We start from the raw sequence: 20,306 nt of genomic DNA on the forward strand, positions 1-20,306 counted from the left end.
TAGCTATTTTTATCTTTTAGTACAACGCCAGCAGAGAAAATCAGAAAAACAAACTTGGGTTTTTTTTCCCCACATCCTTTGTAAACAATGACTTCTGGTGCGCTCCCCCCCTTCCCCTTCCTCTACATTAGAGCAGTGGTGTTAATTCTTCTTCTGAGGTGATAAAAAACCTTTTTTTTTCCCCCCAAGAGCTCAAATCCTCATCTGAATAGAATACGAACTCCCAGCGACTTTAACGGAGTTAATTGTAAGGGAGAACAATGCACTTGCCTCTTCCAGGGGAACTTCCCATTTCCTTCCGCCAAGGCTCAGCACGATGTTGCAGTAACCTTCCTTGGAGATAAAGTTTTATCAACATTTCAAATGCGGTAAAACATGACATACCTTGATGAATGCAGATGTCAAGTGGTTTTGTATGTCTGTCCTGCTGAGAGACTGGATTTGGATCCTTATATACTTGACCGAGGGCGTGCTAGTGACAGCCAGCTGCAATTACACCACAGACAGAAGCTTAAAAACTGGTTTTCATCAACAAAACGACACCAGGTACAAGTGCTCATAGATATGATCGCAAAACTTTGAGAATTCTTTTCTCAAACTGTGATCCTGGTTCACAAGTAAGTGCTTGTTATTAAGGCACCGCTAATCAAAGGTTGGCAGGGCTGGCTGGAAGGGACCTCTGACGGTCACTCTGCCACTAAATAAGTTTAAAAGTTGATTATGAATTTCATATATTTTGCCTGGCTATAAACTCAAGCGCAGATTTGTATGAGCCTGAAACAATTCTACAGGATTTAGAGTGGGGTGAATTTACAGCAAATGAGAAGAGAAGCTGGGTCTAATTTTCTAATTATTCCTATTAACCAGAACTGCTTCCCAGTTTGAAATTCAGCACCAATGTCGTGCTTTGGAATTCAAAGCCGATCCAATCTGAGCCCTCTCGAGAGTCCTTTTTTTCTTGTTAAAAAAAAAAAAAAAAGAAATGAGGAAAAAAAAGGCGCCATGAATGTACATTCACATGCTTCCAGGTGAGCAATTTCTTTGAGGCTGTCTTTGAAGCACAGTACCAAAAGCTGCAGAACTTCAGAGCAAAACCCTCCCCCTCTACACGGGAGATGCCGGGCAGATTCAGCGGGAATTCCCTACGGCTTTCCCTCGTACGCCGCGAAAAAGGACTGATCTCACTTGGCTGCGCATACTCCGCATAACCCGAGACGCTGTTTCGTGCGGCGGGTACCTGCGGGGCCCCGCACGCCCTGCACGGCCCAGCCGGCCGCTGGGACACGGGGCGCTGGGCACCGGCTGGCCTCTGCGGGAAGGGGTTGGGGTCGCAGCTCCGGGAGTCCCCTGGGTACATATGCGCCATGATTTTAATACGTTCGCAGCCGTGCTGAGAGCAGTAACCGTGTCCCTTCCGAGCTCCGCGGGCTTGCAGGTGAACGAATAGGTACCTACAAATGAGAGCAAACAGAGGGATCAGAGCCACCGCGTGCCCCGAGGAAACGCCGAGTAGGGGCAGAGTCCGCACTTGCTACATTGCGTTATCCCCCCGTCGCCCGGCGTCACAAACCAACTCTGTCTTAGACCAGTGCAATACGGCATGGCCATTGCAAAACGGGTCCTGCGAGATGCAGGTCGGGCTCCCCTCTCACCCTGGCGTGACCAGACCTGCGGCACTCGCAGCCCCTACGCCCACGCCAGCTGCCTTCACCTTCACCAGGCGCGCGTGGCGCAGGGCAGACCCCCCCTCCAGCCCCAGGCGCCCCGCGCTGCCCCCGGGCACGGTGGCATCCCACCGGAGAAGGAGCAGCGGTGCTGCTCAGGCTGCTGTGCAGAAGGAGACAGGTTTGCTTGGAAATATCAGCATCTCCCCTTCGGCTCTCTGCGTGGCAGAGCTTAGCCTTAGGCATGGAGTTCCCTTTTTTTTTCCCCCCCCCCTTAGCTGTCCTAAGTATGTTTTCAATCGTGTCCGTTCTGCAATTCAGGCTGAGGAAATTATATAAACAGCTCGGTTCAGCTCCAGGATCAAGAAGATACGTGAGCTTTAAAGGGATTTTTCGTTCTATTTCTTTTAAAACCAAATATTTGTTTCTATTTGTCTGGAAGAAAGAATGAGTAAGCTTGGTTCCTTTTCAAGGATCCGACACGTGGGGTTAAAAAAAGAAGGGGAAACATCCCACTCATTATGAAATAAAGTCTGAAAAACAACAACAGGAAAAGAAAAAAGCCAATCCCCTAACTTCTGTACTCTGAAAGGCTAAAAAAAATCACTGCTGAATTCAACAGACAACCAAAAGGCTGATACTGCCAGAATTAAGTGAGGTTAGACCCATCAATCTGCATGTACCAGGTCCAGATGGCTGCTGGCAGCCAATGGCTCTTCCCCCACAAACCCACATGTGTAACCATTTTCCCCGCTATTTAGTAGTAAACAACCTGTTTACAGAATTTGGGCAACATATTTTTTTTAACACACAGAAAAAAAAAAAAAGAAAAGGAGGATTAATTAGCAAATTGTTATTTCACAATTCCCGTGATGAGAGAAACCTGGCCATCAGCAAGGAGCCTGGTTAGCAGGGGAGGCACTACGGGATTCGATTGCTCATGCGTTATGGTTGAATAAATAAATATATCCCATCTTATTTTCAAATCTGGACCTTGTGGATTGATTCCTGAAGCAGCTACTTAGTCAGGTGAAGTGTCATGGGACCCATGGTTAGACCACAAAACACTTTTTTTCCTCCCTAACTGTTTTCGCTGACTGAGACACACAGTTGCGAAATATGTTTTCTTAACCAAAGGTGTTCTAGAGTCTTATAAAGGTAGTGCAAGATCTCTAGAACTCTCTCCGTGCCTTCAAAATAAGAGATGTATTATGGTGCTTTCCTTTTTTTACAAAAACTTATTTTTAGAGTGTGATGACTTTAGAAATCTCTCTTTATGGGAATATGAAGAAATTGAAACTTCCCAAACTATCTCAGTGTTGGAGCTGCAGCAGTCACGAGATGGCTCCTTTTCATGGCCCTTTTGGGGTAAAATAGATATTAACAAACACTTACACGGCACCCACACCTGCAGCAATCTGGGCGGCGGGGATGCCTCACAGGAGCTAAGTTCAGGCAAGAAATCAGGCATTTTCCTAACGGCGATGCCAATCGCTGCTCAGTGATACAGAACCAGACCTAACCCAGGGACCCCAGCCTGTAAATCCATTCTGACCCGAAATCCCTGCAGAGACCACGCAAGATGGACGGGCCCAACTTTTAACTATGAGAAAGGGAAAAGAGGTGCTGGGGCTGGTAAGAGAAAGACCCCGAGGGTTTGCTGCCCGTTCCTTGCGGGACCCTCGGGGGCAACGCAGGGCTCACCCCGATGCTCTGTCAAAGTAGAAGAGCCGCTCGCCCGTCCCGTTGAGAGCGCTGGCCCGGGAAGGAGCGGCGAGGTAGTGCTTTACGCTGTGCACCGTCCCTGTCCGTCGCTGGTAGATATCTGCCACCACCTGGAAAACGGTTTCCTTGGGATAGCAGAGGGCAACACGCAGCCAGTCTCCTCTGGGGGCGAAAAGGGGGAGGCAGGGGGAAAGAGAGAAAATGCACGTAAGGGCTGGAGTACGGCAGAGACGGTCTGCAGCCAAGAGTACAGTCTTCAGGGGAAAACAAAGAAATGTCCTTTGAGGTTCTCTTCCTCCTTTAAAAAAAAAAAAAAAAAAAAAACCACAACAAATCCTCAAAGCCAAAGAAAATCAGATTTTTTTTTGCTTTGTCTGGAAACAACGGCTGCTTATTACGAAGGTCTGATCCAGGGACCCCGGCTGACCTCAGAGGACTTTGAGTCAGGTGCCAGGATGGCTTAAAACCAGAGATTTTCTCTTCCTTGCCCCATAAGGCTGCGGTACAACCAGTCACATACCCACTCGCCTCTCCTGAGGCAGCCGGGGCTCGTTTCAGTTCATCCGGAGCTGCTGCGGGAGAGGGAACCGGCATCCAGCAGACGTTTCACCGGGGGCACAGATTCAGGAATTAGAAAGTAATCTCTGACTTGAACCAGAGCCACGGTCTAAAGAGACCTGCTTCCTCCACTTTACAGCAAAGTTTATTATTATGGTTTCCATTAAAATCTCCCTCTCCTCTGCTCTTTCTTCAACGGCAGTTTAGAATAACTGAGGGTAAAGTTAAATCGTCTTTTAACCCTTGGGTATCACAATTTCAGCATGCATATTTACCAAATTTGCCCCCGTAGCTTTCCTTTATCCCCTGATTTGCGTCGCCACCCTCACGCAGAGAAAAACTGGCTCCCAACTAGAAACCTTTGTCACACAACTCGGAGGCAAAAGATGCAGCTACAGTGCACTTCGGGTACGGATGGGAAGGATCTTCCACAAAACCCGACACCCTTTCCTGTCTGCAGGACGCACTTGCACTGTACAAAGCAGGAAGCCACAAGAAGTTTACACTTGAAAAGAAAAACTGAATACCGGGATAATTAGCTTAATTTTTTTTTTTTTTTGCCTTCCACCCTCTGAAGTGGCTCAGTGGACCACACCAAAGGGCCTGAACCAGTAGCATGGTTAGCTTTCCTTACGTTACCAAAACCATCCAGGCTTTAAATGTATTCTTTTCATTACCTGGCTTCGTGGTTAACACGCAAGAATGTAAATTTGGCTTAGAGAAAGACAAATACCACCTTCATCGGCTGTCTTTCTGGGCCCTACAAAGCTGAGGAAGACAAAGTTTCTCCAAAGGCTCCCCTGAAATGACCCGCCACGCATCCCTCCTGCAGAGCAACACACGGGGGGACACTGCTTCGATTTGGAGAAATCTGGGAATCTGCATGCTTAGACCGCTACTTTACATTACATATTGAGAGCACAAAAGCAAAGCTATTTCAGTCTTTTTCTGGTTTTCTCATTAAAACAAAACTATCTGCAGGATGGAAGAGGGGACAGGCTGTTCTAGAATAATAAATCAAAGCCGCACAAAGACCTATCCGCTTAAGCCAGATACTGCCCTCTAGATTTTAACCAACTCCAGCTGTGTCATAACACAGGACAGCTAGAAAACGGATATATTTTCAGATGATTTGGCCTCCGACTAGAGGAAATGAAAGAAATGCACCAGAGCCGTGTTTGTGGAATATTTTTAGGACGGAGTCCCAAGACATTTGGCTGTTTCATAAGGGTGATTTGCATTGCGTTAGCACATTTCATCCCCCGAAGACACTGTCACAAAAAGGGTTTGTCATCTCCCTCAGATGCTGGGAACCAGCTTTGGTGCCGCGCTACGCTGACTGCCACCTCCCTGGGGAACTAGAAAGACACTAGAAAAGGCGAAAGAAAAAAAAAAAAAGTGTGAAAAACCCCACAGCTGTGACCATCTTGAGTCGCTGGAGCATTTGGGAATATGAGTGCTAGAGCCCAGTGTGCATATGAGCAGGCCGAGTGAGACGCTGCAATAAATTATATCAAGAATGAAAAGATCAAATGAAAAGCACCTACTTCGGGGTTCGTGGAGAAAGAGATGGAAATATGTGCATTCCCACAACAAAGGGCCTGGGAGGCGATGTGAGAAGGGAAGGCATTGGAAGTTATCCTTTATGTAAATATAGAAAAGAATAAGGTGGTTATTTTCTCTTTAATTTAGTGGTATTTTAACAGCTTCCTATTTAGTTCTTTACTTCAGTTCTGTTCTTCCAGCTTGTACAAAATCCGCCGTAAACCCTCCCAAATACCTGACCGTGTGGCTGAACTTGGCTCCACCATCTCCAGGAAAAGCGAAGGGAGGAAGAGCAGCAGCGCTATGGTGGGACGGTCCCCAGGACTCTGCCCCACCGCTGGCCAGCGGCTGGGGGTCAGGTGCCTCTTCTCCAGCCACTGCCAAAACCGAGGGAGGAATGCAACCGCGGGCAACAGGCAGTACTCAGGCACGGGGCGGCTCGGAGATGGCGTTCAAAGTAAAACAGATGTGCGTGTGCCTTCCTCAGCCACTGCACTGGCCACCAAGGACCTCTGGGTTGGCTCTCAAGTGCAGGAAGCCTTCATCTTTTTCAGCGTGGTCAATAAACTGCGGCTCCTGCTTTATTTCTCTGCTTAAACCTCTCCGTTCTGCCGTATTTTCCAGCTGCTAACCTGGGGTGAATATTTGCACAGAGAATAAGAAGAATAAGTCCTTGTTCTGCTGCTCTCGGTACGGGCACCTCAGCCTGGATCTTTGCAGATGCTCCGGAGGTTTGGGGACACACGCGGCACCAGCAAGAAGAGAAAACACTGAGTTTAGAGTAGATTCCAAATTGCGAATTCAGAGTCATTTCAGACCCCCGCCTGAATGCTGTGAGAACATCTATTAGATGCTCTTATTCTTAAGGACTGGCACAAAGGGAAAAGATTCAGTTAAAACAGAAGGGGTAGAAGTCAGACTATCAATACACAAAATGGTCTCTAATGTAGCAATACAGAGGACTTTTTTTAAAAAAAAAAAAACAAAACAACTTTCATTCTTAGGAGTTTCTTGCAAGAGAAACAAGTAAAAATATTCTCAGGTGGAAAGTCTGACTTTGGAATTAGCTGTCAGTTTAAGAAAAAGCCGTATTAACATGTGTAGGAAACTAACTTGAGCTATTTAAGATATTTTCACCCCAGAACTAAGTAACTGTGTTCACAACCTTTTCTAGTTATAAAGTTCAGTCCATTTTAGAAGTAAGGAACATTTTTCTTTGTTTTTTTCATTCTTGTTTTTAATCAGACCAACATTTTCCTATGTGTTTTTACCAAAAAAATTGGCATTCGAAGGAGAAAAGCTAAATATGCTCTAGCAAAAAGTCAGTGTTTAGTGGGTCCTAACAGTTTCAAACACCACTTGGAAAATTTTTGAGAGTCTGCCGACACCTGACACTTCTGCCCCTCCGTTACTGCCATTCAACAATCCCCACAGCGCATTTCATGCATTTTTATGAATGTATTTAGCCTGTTTATTTCCTTTTGGAAATGGCTGGGTGAAACAAACCCAAGAAGCCTTTCTTTTTTCACCAGGATATTGGCATTTGCAGTTCTGGCTCTTTCAGGTGAAGTGAAAACATCAAGAATAGGTTTGTAACACTTTGCCTACGTTTTGGCAATGAGCAGGCTTCCTGGGATAAGCAAAACCAAAAAAAAAAAGGATGAGAGAAAGGCAAAAAAAGCAGGCAAGAGGTTTCCTGTTCTTGGACATGTGGTAGATACCGATCTGCACGTAGACACATACATACCTCATTTACAGCCCTCAGAACAACCCCCAGCTCAACCCCAAACTCCCAAAGGCAAAGCCGCTCAGAGAAACATGACCATGCAGGCAAAGGAGGGAAGACTTTTGTGAGCGGTGGGATGTGAAGTGAGTCATGTAACTTGGAGATGAGATTTGGCCAGAGTAAACATAGAAAGAGTGCATGTCTGGGACTCTCACCGCCTGGGAGAGGACAAATAACCCTTGTGAACATGCCCCTTGACTACATCGCATGGAGTATCAGTCCCAGGCAAATGGGTATGATCTAGAGCTGGGGTTGCTGCTTATGCTGGACATCAGTCCTGGCTGTGTTTTAGCTGAGGGAACTTCTCAGCTGATGAATATTACTCCAGAAAATATCTCCACCGTGTTTATTGACATGGTGTGTCACGTAGCTGATGACCATGGAAGTGCACAGTCCAAATCCTGACCTCACTGATGAAAGTCAGGGGTAAGCTAACGAGGGAATGCCGAAGAGTACAACTAGAAATTACTTATTTTTTCCTTGAGCTCGAAAAAACGAGACTTTCATCCAGTGACTCAGTCTCCCCCAACTGTTATTACTCCTATTTAAAAACAACCCCTCTGACATTTTGGTCAACATCTACGTGAGCTGAACTTTCAAAGGCAGTGAGACAAGTGGGAATTTGAAACTTTCCTATTCATAATATGGGAAATAAGCAGAAATCCCCATGTGCTGCTTTGGTAAGTTTGTCTCTCGCAGACTGAATTTTGAACTTCAAAAGACAAAAAAAGCAAAGCCACCATTCAGCCTCCAACCCAACCCAAGAACAAATCACAGGAGGCCAATGTTCCTTGCTCTCAATCAGGATACAGCTGTTTTTTCTCTCCAAAAACATCTTCCAACCTCACAACCACCTACCCAGCACCAGGCTGAATCTCCTCTGGCACAAAACCTGCTTTATGGACAAGCCACCTCCTCTCCAACCAGCGTCACTGGTGGGGAAAACGGAGCGAGAAATACCCACACATCTCTCAGGTGCTGAGAAGAGTGGAGAAAGGGCTACAAGGAACTCGGCCTTGTCCTCACCCCTTTCTTTCAGTTCAAGCTCTTTTCCTTGAACCAACGTGTCCCACCGGCTCCCTTCAGCTGTCACTCGCTCCTTCTCTTTTTCTAGATTTATTTTTAATTTTCTGCTTTCAACTCAAGTCCATTAAACGCATCCAACCCCCAACCCCCACCCCCCCAATGACAAACACAGTTACTGGGCAAACATCCAGCAGTTTTTTTCAAGACCTTGTTAATACGGATAGACTTTTCTGGAAGACCTCTTGCTGCGGGGATAGTAACAAGTTAGGTATGTGTTTAGCTAACTAGAGTTGTGTGTATTGGGATTTAAATGCCTTTCCTAAATGTTGCCATTTAGGAAATGCCATTAAAAATTCAAAAGCATAGGCCATCTCTTAATATAAATTAAAAGTTTTGGTTTTACCCATGTGCCTCCTTAGGCAAAAAGAATGAGTTTTGCTTTTGCGAAGCTCAACAAATTATAGAAGGGATCCTGCCCTGAGGTACACTTCTGCTGAGACTCATGAAACCTGGGTCTGACTCAGACAGCATTTGGCTCACAGACAATTGTATTCAAGCAAAAATAAGAACTTCCTGTATTTAAATACAGTACAGCATCTTATCAACTTTTTCCCACCCTACATGCTTTCGTGGAGGAATCGCATCCCAATTCAATTTGTATCTTTCCTAATGCATTCCCAAGTACTCTGTCGCTGACTATTGTGTATTTTGTATTTTTCTGCTGCTGTGCCTCGGATGCACATCGGGTCAGGAGAGGCTGGTGGCCCTGAGGAGCCCCAAGCCCCACTCCATGGGCCGGGAGAAGGGTGAAAGCAAGGAAAAACCTCCACGTTTCACGTGCCAGGCTTCAAAGTGACAAGCAGCCTGGTTTGCCACGGCCATCTGGGGACTGTTGGATGCTCAGATTGCTCTAGTTCATGCTGTAAAATGACCAGCTCGGGAAGGACGTTTCTCCTCAGAGTCCCCTTGGTAACCCACTGGGGCCAGCTGCAAGGACAAGCCACGGAGGACAGAGAGCAGCAAGGGCTGCTGGCGGGGAGGCAAACACGGGGCTTTAGGCTCACTCCAACCCAGCGATGTCAGCACCCGCTTTGGCCCACCTGCACTAAAACGGTGCAACCTGCAACCTGGTGTTCTGGCAAATGTTTTAGCTTCTTTCCAATTTAAAAAAAAAAAAAAAAAAAAATCTTGCGGCTTTCATCCACGGGTTGACCTGTGGGCAATTTAGGGGATTTAAATAGACAGAACAAATTCAAAAAATGACTTCTGTGTTGTGTGGATGATTACCTCTGAATTACAGATGTTATGAGGAGGGGCAGGCTATGAAACCCAAGTAGCACTTTACTTATTATTATTGGAAATAGCACTGGTGTTACCTGTATTACATCCAGATCCGGGGGATCGAGATCAGAACTCATGTACATACACGAACAAGAAAGCAGTCACAGCCTTAAACTGTTATCTCCCCTTTGAAACACTAATTTTACCTTCCTGTGCATTTATCAATCTGGGAAGCAAGAGGAAAAGCTCATTTAGAACTAATCTGAAAAAGAAACAATTTAGGAAATATCTATAAACTGGGCAAGTCTGCAACAAGCACATTCTAGCCTTGTCTCATTATCTTTGTTTTCCTCCAGACCTTATCACCGCTGAGGAATTTAATCGCAAAAATGACAAGTAGCTGAAAGTATGAATCAGACTGGCACTGAGTAAGAAGCCGTAGGAAAAACACCTACCTACGCAACCCTGACAAATACAAATATAACAAGTCCCCCAGAGTCTCAGTGCAGACATGGGCTGCCTAAATTTGCTTGCACTGAAATCTCCCCCGTCGGATGGGTTGCAGCATCCTGGAGGCTTCACATCACCCAGCGTCCAAAGGCTCCACTACTGCTAATGAAGAATTTAGACACCAACTCATGCCAGGCTCTTGAATTTTCAGGTAATTTAAATCATTTACTGGTGAATATGATAACAAGCCCCAGCGCAGAACTCCAGCCTAGCAAATACAAGAGTTGAGCAGTGCACCTGTGCCCACCCCTGCACAAACACCGCAGCAGGAGAAGGGCTGAACACAAGCACAGATACAGGCTGGGCGGGGAATGGCTGGAGAGCAGCCCTGAGGAGAAGGACCTGGGGGTGCTGATTGACGAGAAGCTCAACATGAGCCAGCAGTGTGCGATCGCAGCCCAGAAGGCCAACCATATCCTGGGCTGCATCAAAAGAAGTATGGCCAGCAGGTCAAAGGAGGTGATTCTGCCCCTCTACTCCACTCTCGTGAGACCCCATCCAGCTCTGGAGTCTCCAACATAAGGAGGACGTGGACCTGCTGGAGCGTGTCCAGAGGAGAGTCATGAGGATGACCCAAGGGCGAGAGCACCTCTCCTATGAGGAGAGGCTGAAAGAGTTGGGGCTGTTCAGCCTGGAGAAGAGAAGGCTCCAGGGTGATCTTATTGCGGCCTTCCAGTACCTAAAGGGGGCCTACAGGAGAGCTGGGGAAGGACTTTTTACTCGGGCATGTAGCGATAGGACAAGGGGGAATGGCTTTAAACTGGAAGAGGGCAGGTTCAGATTGACCATTCGGAAGAAGTTTTTCACTTTAAGGGTGTTAAGGCACTGGCACAGGTTGCCCAGAGAGGTTGTTGAGGCCCCATCCCTGGAGGTGTTCAAGGCCAGGCTGGACGTGGCCTTGGGCAACCTGGACGAGTGGGACGTGTCCCTGCCTATGGCGGGGGGGTTGGAACTCGATGATCTTCAAGGTCCTTTCCAACCTAAACCATTCTATGGTTCTATGATGATTCTATGATTCCCAGGCCCACACATGAGCATCTGCCCTTTTGTTTGCTGTTGATGAGAAACTTGGTCCTCCCCTGCCAATTTTTTTTTTTTTTAAGGCTCTCATAAGGATCCAACAACAAGGCACCAAAGAACGTCGATATTACAAGCCTCACTGTATCCCTCCAGGTGAAGCAGGAGGGTGCCGATGAAGGCAGCCTGGGGAAGGCTGCCCTACACCGTCCTTGGAGGCAGCATCTGTCAGGAGAGGTGCAGCCCAAAGGAAAGCCCCTGCTTGCAGGTCTGTGCCAATCTACTTACAAAAATTACCCTCTTTATACTATTAGCTGCTCACATTTCCCTGAATTCTCTGTGGAATCACAGCAGAGAGCCCTAATAAGGGAAAACCCTTCCCTCTGAGCCTCCACAGACCAAGTATAGAGATATTCGCCTGTGCTCATTAAAAACAAGGAATGCTTCATCTAATTGCCACTGCTTTTCAGGCTGCTTCAACAACACAACTTATTACGCTATACTTCAGATATGTGCTTTGGGGAGATTTAATTCTTATCTTTAGATTTGCTGATAGCACAAAGAAGCCTGGCTGATTTACTGAACAGCACTGTGCCTTTGATAATAGTATTTGCCTTTGCTTCTTCTGTGATTAGAAAATTTGCACAGGCACAGAGCCCGGGTCATTAAATTGAAGGACTTCATTTCTGACTTTGCTTACTGTATGAAGTGCTAATCTTTGTACAGTTTTCCAGCACCTGAAAGGAGGCACTTAATTGCAACCAAATAACATTTTCCATCCTCTCCTCCTGGCTCACCAGCCTCTCCCCCCTCTCGGAACAAGCTTGATACACTCTGCGGGCCTGTGTGCTTCAGGAGAGTAATTTTGAAGAAAGCCTTTAACTCAGCCTTACAGATAATTCTCATACTTCTGTGAAGCAGAAAAAAAAACCCTCAGGAATCATACAAACAGCTCTGAGGGGGTGGAAACCACCTCAACAGAGAAAGGAAGCCCATGGGGAAGGGGCCTGAGGTCTTCATTCATGAAGGTTTCACACACGCTTCATGCCCGATGAGAGCAATCCTCAGGAGATCTGGACGGGTTCTGGAGCACGCTTCATTCCCGGTCATTAAAATTCCAGCCGGTGCTCTCCTTCTGTTCACTCGCCAAAACATTCAGAAGCTCCTTGTCCTGCGTTACCTCTTTCCAGAAACATCAACACCCTACCCAGTCGCCTTCTCGTCCTCCCAGGGAAACGCCCAGCCAGTAGGCAGAGAACCCTACCTAGAGCTTAATAAGGGCATTTCTGCTGAGACAGCCGTGTTCCCCGGCAGCCTGAAAGCACAGCCTGCGGGTCTCCGCCACGCCTGTAGGTTTGCCCATGGGTCAGCTAGTGGCAAATGCAGAGGAGTACACCTCGCATTGGAAGGGACGTTGGCGCGTGTTAAAGAGCTCATTCGCGGCACGTGGCCGCGGATGGCAGCACATGGAGACACAGCGATTTTGTTTGGTTTCACTTCATATTTTGATGGAAGTGAAGAAACTGCAGAATTACTCTAAACACGGTTTGAATCGGTGCGAGGAAGGCACAAGCACGGCAGCAAGCCTTCAGGTGCCCACGTTAGAAAGAAAAAGATCTGCTCAGTGACTGTGCAGACTGGACTGGTGTCCTCCTCCACTGAGCAAAGCCACCCAAGCGGTGCCGCTGAACTCACTGGACAAGATTCGCAGCTCACAGAAAGTGGCGCTGCCAATTTCAGCTGAGTCATGTGAATTCATCCCAACCAGCTCCTGCCCACCCCAGGAATCCGGACGTTCCAGTCTTTTAATAGACGTCTGAACTGGCACGACTTCTACTGGGTCTTTCTGCAGTGCTTCAGAGGCAGGGAAAGCGTTAATCATGCAAGTATTCGACATCAGTGCTGTGCCTGACCTCCACAGAAATCCAAATCCTGGTACGCATCTCCCTGTCAAATTCCTTATTTCCCCTCTGACCTTCCTTTAGCCAGCGCAGAGCAAATCGCTGCAGAAGCACGAGGGCCGTCTCGCGGCACAGGCAGCATCCCAGATATATCTATCCATCATCTTACAATGACAAGACGAAAAATAGTTTAATTGTTCGCTCAGGTTATGTCTGAAATTATTAATCCTAGAATATTTCTATTAAAGTTCATCAGACATCTTTTGGTTTGCATCACATTCTGCACAGACGTTACTATGTTAAGAGCTTATTTTTTTGGCAGACTATTCAGTATTTTGGATTAAAAAAGAACAAACAAAACATAAAGCCACTTGAGACAGGTGAAAGTCTTTCCTGCTTTTCTCACCCTGATTACTCTGGGCTCCACCATATGAGATCTCTTCCATTCCAGGAGTGATTGGAAAACAACGTTTAATAAAGGTCATACATGGAACTGCTTAGGCAGGCACTTGTTTTCCTTCAAACTCCTAAATCCTCTTTTTCACCTCAATTCTTTTACCCTTCCACAGGATTCTTACTTCTCCATTTTTTTGCATACAGTCTGGACATTTCACCATCACCATTGCATCAGCATAAGTCTCACGTTAGTTAACATCCAGCGTACTTGAGGTGTACGCAGAGCAGCCACGCTTTTCATGCCAAACTATTTCTTAGCAAGATGCTCTAAGCGAAACGAAGTAAAACTGTGGTTTTGCTTCATTACAGGATATTTCTTGTTTATAGCTCTTCAAGACACGCGCTTTGCCAACTGTTTCTGGATGAAAAAAAAACCTTCAAACCTTTGCCCTGTTCAAATAACCGGTTTCACACAAGACAAAGAGAACCGCAACCACATTGTGGTTTTCAATAGTAAAATGTAGTTAAGTCGCTGCTTGAACAAGAGCTAAACTTCAAGCCGAGTTTTACCAAAGACCCGGTGCTGCCTCCAAATTTGGATCTGTGCTTGAAGACCGTGGGCCAAAGCTTTGGCAGGTATTAATTGGCACAGTGACAGAGTAACCCCCAGTTACCCAGCAGAAGATTTAACTCTGCAATTGCAAGGAAATAGCTAATCATTTTAAGACAGATAATTTTAAGACAAGCTCAGCTTGTCCGTGAGTGACTAATGGGTTTTCTTCTTTCTTAAATTGCACAAAGATATATTAATATGGAAAAGAATGATTTAATTCTAGTAATTCCTCTGTGACCGGAGCGTCCAAACACTGCTCCTCCAGTGACTTAGTCATGGCCCTACAGCTACTACATCTTTAAATCAAGAGGACCAGGTATGTCACTTGCTATAATGGGCACGTATAAAGAGGAAATATTGCCCTTCTTGGCTGCACTCCCATAGGGCTTCATAATGGGAGCATAATTGCATTTACGGGTTTCAGTACTGTTTTTTCTTACTTCAGTGAAGCGGCTTGTGCTTCGCACTGGTACAACTGTCAGGAGAGGGTCCTGCCATCCCATTGCCAGATCTGCGCAAACTAAATCTGTGCAAACCATGGCAATGTCTGTCGCTGCTGAGCTGGCTGGATTGCAAGGGAAAAAAGTAGTATCTAAAATGCATATACCCTGCTTTTATATAATGCTAGAAGGAAACATGGAAAATTAATATGGCACAACCTATAATTTTGCTGTACTGAGTCCTAACATTTTAAAACTTTATGTAAAAAGAAACTGCCATTGCAGTGCTGCTTAGATTACAGAAGATGCAAAGCTCTGTGCACATTCTGATGTATTTCTGCATTTTATATATATGGGAGATAAATTATGTGTGCAGCAACTAGTACAAACAAACGAACAAGAGCCAGAGCTCTTCTGGAGGGATTTCAGGGACAGCAGGCCAGGACTTGCTTGGATTCTGTTTCAAAACTTTCTGGAAAAAGAAATGTCTCTGCACATCAAAAAAAGCTGGAATGAAGTGAAAGCAGAGGCATCTGGTGTCATCAGTAAGTGCCAGCCATTAACACCTCACTTCTGCGCTCGTGGAGGCACTTGAAAGGTCACTTGTGAATAACCTGGGAAATAGCTCCGGATCTTTCGGAAAAAGAACATTTTCTGACACCATAGGGCAGTACCTGTTGAAGTTGATCGGGTACAGGATAATATCCTCCGGTGCTCTGCCGTCCCACTGGATGATATAAGCCTGCTCGAGCATGACGACGGGCTGGTACTGCTGGTATGGGGCTCCTCTGTTCACGCCTTGCAGCCGCAAGGGATGGGAATGGTATGCTGCTCTGGCAATGGATAAGGTCAGATTCTCGGGGCGCCTGGCCTGAATATAAAGCTGAGGGTGAAAGGAAAATGACAAACATGCCCATTAAACCAACCAGGCTCAGCCATAACATGTGCATTTGATCACCGTTGCCTGTAAATAGTTTTTGCCAATGAAGAGCTCAGAACGTTCGGAAAGTCACTGAAACGTTTCCAGTTCAAATAAAAAGGTAAACCAGAAATAGCATCTGCAGCCTTTCGTGGGGACACCATGAAGCGAGGTATGAATTGTATAGCACCATAAACATGTTCAGCATTCAAAACCTTAAGGGAAAAGGGTAAGCAAGGCAATATCGCAAAGTAACTCTTTTTTATGAATTCCAATAGCTGCACTTTAAAAACAGGCATATTCCATCGAAAATACAGAAAACTCTTGAGTTATTTCAACGGGCTTTGGATTAGGTCCAGTTATCTAATGGAATCCACATCTTTGCGCTCAAGCAGCAGACTAGGCTGAAATTTTGGGGGCTAAAACTTGATGGCCTGACTATATAACCTTATAGACTAAACACCGTGTTCCACAGGCTTCAACAGAGCGCTCTTCTGTGCAGGGACCAACAGATGCCCTTGGCTTGCAATTCAGCTCTACAGACCAACTACAAAACTACACTCTGGCTGTATGCTTTTTCGGGCCTGCCATCACTCAAATGAAGGCCAATTCGTGTGGCAAACATTAGTTTTAAGGTGATGTTCAACTGCTTCCCCCCAGTATGACATCCCAGTGCAAAAGGAGGATGCACAGCTAGTCACACAAATCTGTCTCAGCACGCAGGGTTTGTAGCAGACAGCTTGTCATATTCCCCGAAGGGTTTCAAACGCACTGAGGATGGGTGAGGACACCTATAATCCCATTTCCTTCACTCTCTTACGGTGTAGAATAGTGCTCTTTGCATCAAGAACTTCGAAGATCCAACATAAAAATTCATGTTAGCTCTGAAAAGTTTAAGCTTCTACATGAGCAACCATCCAGCAAAATTATTTTTAAACTCAACTTCTGGTTCTGAGGTAGGTCAAAATGGAGGCAGTAGTCTCTTAACAGGTTTTAATACCGCAGGCAAGGGTACAAGCACAGCCAAGACTAGCGGAGAGGGCGAGACTCCGTGTATCAGGATATCCGCCTTCTAATGCAGGGCTATGAGACATCGGCCCCTCACATCTCCATATCTGCTTCTCTTCCTCTTGTCCAGGCAGATTGCAAGCTCTGCAAAACCAGACTGTCTCTCACTGGTTTACGTATGGGCTTATTTTAGTTGAGGTTTCTAGCCAGTTCGGCTCCCAGCTCCAGTTTCAGGCTCAGAAGGACTCTGTGCTTATGCCTGCTCCCGGTGTCGAGTTTGAGCTCCTCAGGACCTCCAAAAGACAGGCCATCTCTGCCTACCCCTCACCTCACCCCTGAATTCAGCAGCCTCATGCTGAACACTCAAAAATTTGAGTCTTGCGTCAAAGAAGTTATCCTAAAGCGATTGTAAATGTTTCTTGGATATTCAGTCCGTTCCTCCTATCACACCATTGCACTTTACTGGTGAGGATCTATCCTGAGCGGTATCTGCAGACCCTTGAAGATTAAAGTGGGTTCCAGAGTTACATTAAATTGAAATTTCTCCTGATGTCTGAAACTACTGATCAAGTAACTCACCCCAAACCATCTCTGAGCAGCAGCCCATTGGCTCATTCATGATGGATCAAGGAAGAATAAATTATTTTTACAGTCTGATAAAAGACCTTTTTCATTTATGAAACCAAAGAGGAAAACTTATTTTCCCTTCACATTCAGACCACGATTGGAAAGTCAGTAATATGCAACACAATAACCCCCATTTCAATCTCATTTGTCCCCAATGGGGACGTGCCGAGATCAGAGCAGGTGACCAGTAAGGTCCCTTCAGACCTGAAATCCCATCAATGTACTAATTGTTCTCAATCAAAACAGCATTTTCTGACAAAGAACAGTTGGAATGAACTCTGATACTGCAAAATAATAGCCCACTTGTGCCTTTCTGGATAAAAGGCAAGAGTTTCTGTCCTATCACTGCAAACTTTGACATTATTTCCTTCTAATATGACTCCAGCAAGCACAGAATATTAACATGATAGCTGCTGTACACTTACTAGAAAATTAAATGCACCAATGATAAAATAAGCCAAGAAAGGAAGGAAATGCATTCAGTCAGTCCCAAAAGTTCCTAAATTGTAGACTGCCAAGGACAAAAGATTCCTATATACATTCAAGTGTTTGTGTAAAAAGAATAAAAAAGAGAGAGAGAGAGAAGGCTATGCATGGACTAAGCTGCTCACCGCAACGACTGTTAATGAGCTCAAGAAAGTGCTGGAAAAGTTTGCAGTATACTTCAATAAGATAATGGGGAAAGCGTGCCAGAGGTGTGTTGGAAACATTTTCTCCCAAGTGCCTAAGGACCAAGTCACAGGTCTGACATGAAGGAATAATGGAGACAGCTGTTTTGAGAACGCACCAGTAATTTCTAGAATAGGGGAAAATCCCCCTGCTGTGTTGACAGAAATATTTGTAAACTGACTTCGTCTCCTGCAATGACCAACAGTAGCCTCTGAGTGAATGCCTGACAGAATCGCAAGCCACCAAGGATGTGATTTTCAGTCCCACAGAAAGAGAGCAGCGTATCAGGCAGATCTTGCAAAGTGTTTGTGACTAAAGGAGGTCACAGTAGGTAAATGCCCTGATGAAGCAACCTAGATCCTGCACGACGAGACTCTTTTGCCCAAGTGGAGCATCACTAAGTCAACAGGACTCTGGCTGGGAGCAGGGACTGGCTGAGATGTTTCCTGCAGCAACTGGGCTTAGCTCTGGAATGACACTCCTGGTGGCTTGGGCCTTCCTGAACACACCAAGCTGCAGAGAAAGCAGCACCCCACATTCTCCCATGCTCGGAGCCTCTCCCCTCATTTGAGGGAACAAGGGACAAGAGGGGAATCCCATCCCTGTCCTCCCTTCTGTGACGCTGACTCGTGTCAGTCCTACCCAGTACTTGGTTTCTGTTACCCCCTCAGGGCTGCCATCAAGACCAACCAATTACTTTAGAGAAATCCCAGAATAGTCAGTTTTGTACGGTTTTGCCTGTGGTTAGAAGAGCACCGTTTGCTACCGACTGCATCTCCTGCTTGCTTTACGTTGAGAAGCGGCAGCACCAAAGCCAGCTATGCAGGCACCGAAGACACAATACCAGCTGAGGCTATGCAACTCGGAGCTGCAGGATCAGTGCAACTGCAAACGCTCACTGCAAGAACAGAGTTAACAGGAGTGGGATAATTTCTGTTTCAGCCGCCTGCAGTAAGGTAGTGACTAAGCGAACCGGTGAAAAATCAACAGCATGTCTTAAAGTATTTTGTAATAGCAAGGCATCCGTTTTTTGTTAATTCAAAACTGACACTAATTTAGCTATGTGGCAGTCTTACAACTGTCTAACACCTTTTTAAGCTTACAAAAGAAAATACCACGTACTGCCAAAAACTCTGCTTATTTTAATAAAGACTAATACCAAAAAAGAGAAGTTTCACAGCCTCTCCTGACGAGTTGCTGCGAAGTCTGCAAGGAAGCAATAAGTGCACAGCTTCAGCTGCCCAGGGGGAGCCAAGGCACTTGTCTTACAATTTATATAAAAATCAGAAATGTTTGAGGAATCTCATTCACATTTTAACAAGTAATGCAGGTGTTGAGCAGCCTCCAGTTCAGCGCCAGTGGAAATCTCGCCCACCTACATGGAGAGAACGATGGAATGAGCCTCTCCCTACATTTTTCTTTTATTACCGGCCTTTGCAACAGCTGAAAGACAGGTTGATGGGACCTCAGCACCTTGCTGACGGAGTCTGAGTGACTCACAGAGATTGCCAGAAGACATGGTGCCGCCAACTCTTGCGATTTCCCTGTGAGTCTCCCTCTATGTAGTGTTCTTCCTCAAAGCCTCACTTTGTTTACATTACTACATCAGAGTTTCAGCTGTCATTAAAAAGCAAAGGGGTTGGTCTTGTCCAAACAAGACCAACCCTACAGGCTCCAGAATCAAAAGGGGAGGACAAAAAGACCCGATAGCTCTTGCATGTGTAAATTTCGTCATTTTAAGGCGGTCCCAGAACCCTTTTTTTTGGTAGTGAAAGGCAATGTTGGAGGCAAAGCACTTAGTGCTCCCTGCTGCAGGAAGGTCTCAGGCACCACATAGGGAAGGTGGCATGATGCTTCTTGGAGACGGTGAGGAGGAAGGACCATGAAAGGTGGGAACGTCAACCTGAGTTGCCAGATTAAAACGCCCTCAGGAAAGTCTGTCCCCGGGATTTTGTGGAGCTGGATATGCTGCCAGAGGAATAGGTTTTCCCCAAGCACTTCCTTTCCTGGGCAAGTTACATCCAGGAAAAGATGAGCATGAAACGCGAATGAAAGAAACCAAGCAAAAAGGAATTAACTGAACTCTAGGCACTTCGCTCAGAAAGGATTTGCCTGCTATGTTAGCTGAAGGACTTGGATCCCGTTTTCCACGCCAAGTAGCCCATCCCTAGGCTGACTGTCTTGGGCCCAGATCAGCGGTAATTTGAGAGTCACTATTTCCTTGAACTGAAAGGACATTTTCACCTGCTTGCACTAGGGAAGAATAAAAGTTCTTGTCTACCAGAGCTACATGAAAAGGAAAAGAAAAACAGATTTTGTAATAGGGTTGCTGAGATCAAACAAACCATCTTTCTCCATAATTGGATTCACTCTTTCAGGCTTTTGATCTAAAATATGACGCTCAGAATTTAGCACGCAAACAAATCATCGTTTTTTCAAGGTGCTGAGAACCAGGGTTAAGCTGAAATACTCCAACATATATATACCCTCCAAATTAAATCAAACTCTGCTGCACGGGACAAATATCTTCTGCCCTGCACACATATACGTTTCCCTACCCAAACCCCATAAAGTGAAGCATTTAATATGAGCTTTACTCATCCTGCTGGATGCTGATTAGT

At 45.8% G+C, this 20,306-nt stretch overlaps 1 protein-coding gene across 1 annotated transcript in view; it reads right to left on the minus strand.

Moving 5' to 3' along the window:
• LOC309676142 (cell surface hyaluronidase CEMIP2-like) overlaps positions 1-20,306 on the minus strand; it is a 54,622-nt gene that overhangs the window by 5,760 nt on the left and 28,556 nt on the right. The window contains exons 17-20 of the mRNA XM_082488624.1: positions 15,137-15,345; positions 3,369-3,551; positions 1,238-1,451; positions 385-486 (exon numbers count right to left, since the gene is read on the minus strand). Of these exons, the coding sequence (XP_082344750.1) occupies positions 385-486; positions 1,238-1,451; positions 3,369-3,551; positions 15,137-15,345 (708 nt within the window). The remainder of the gene's footprint in view (positions 1-384; positions 487-1,237; positions 1,452-3,368; positions 3,552-15,136; positions 15,346-20,306) is intronic.

The sequence above is a fragment of the Vanellus vanellus genome (genome assembly GCF_965231255.1).
Source record: "Vanellus vanellus genome assembly, chromosome: 11".
NCBI lineage: Eukaryota > Metazoa > Chordata > Aves > Charadriiformes > Charadriidae > Vanellus > Vanellus vanellus.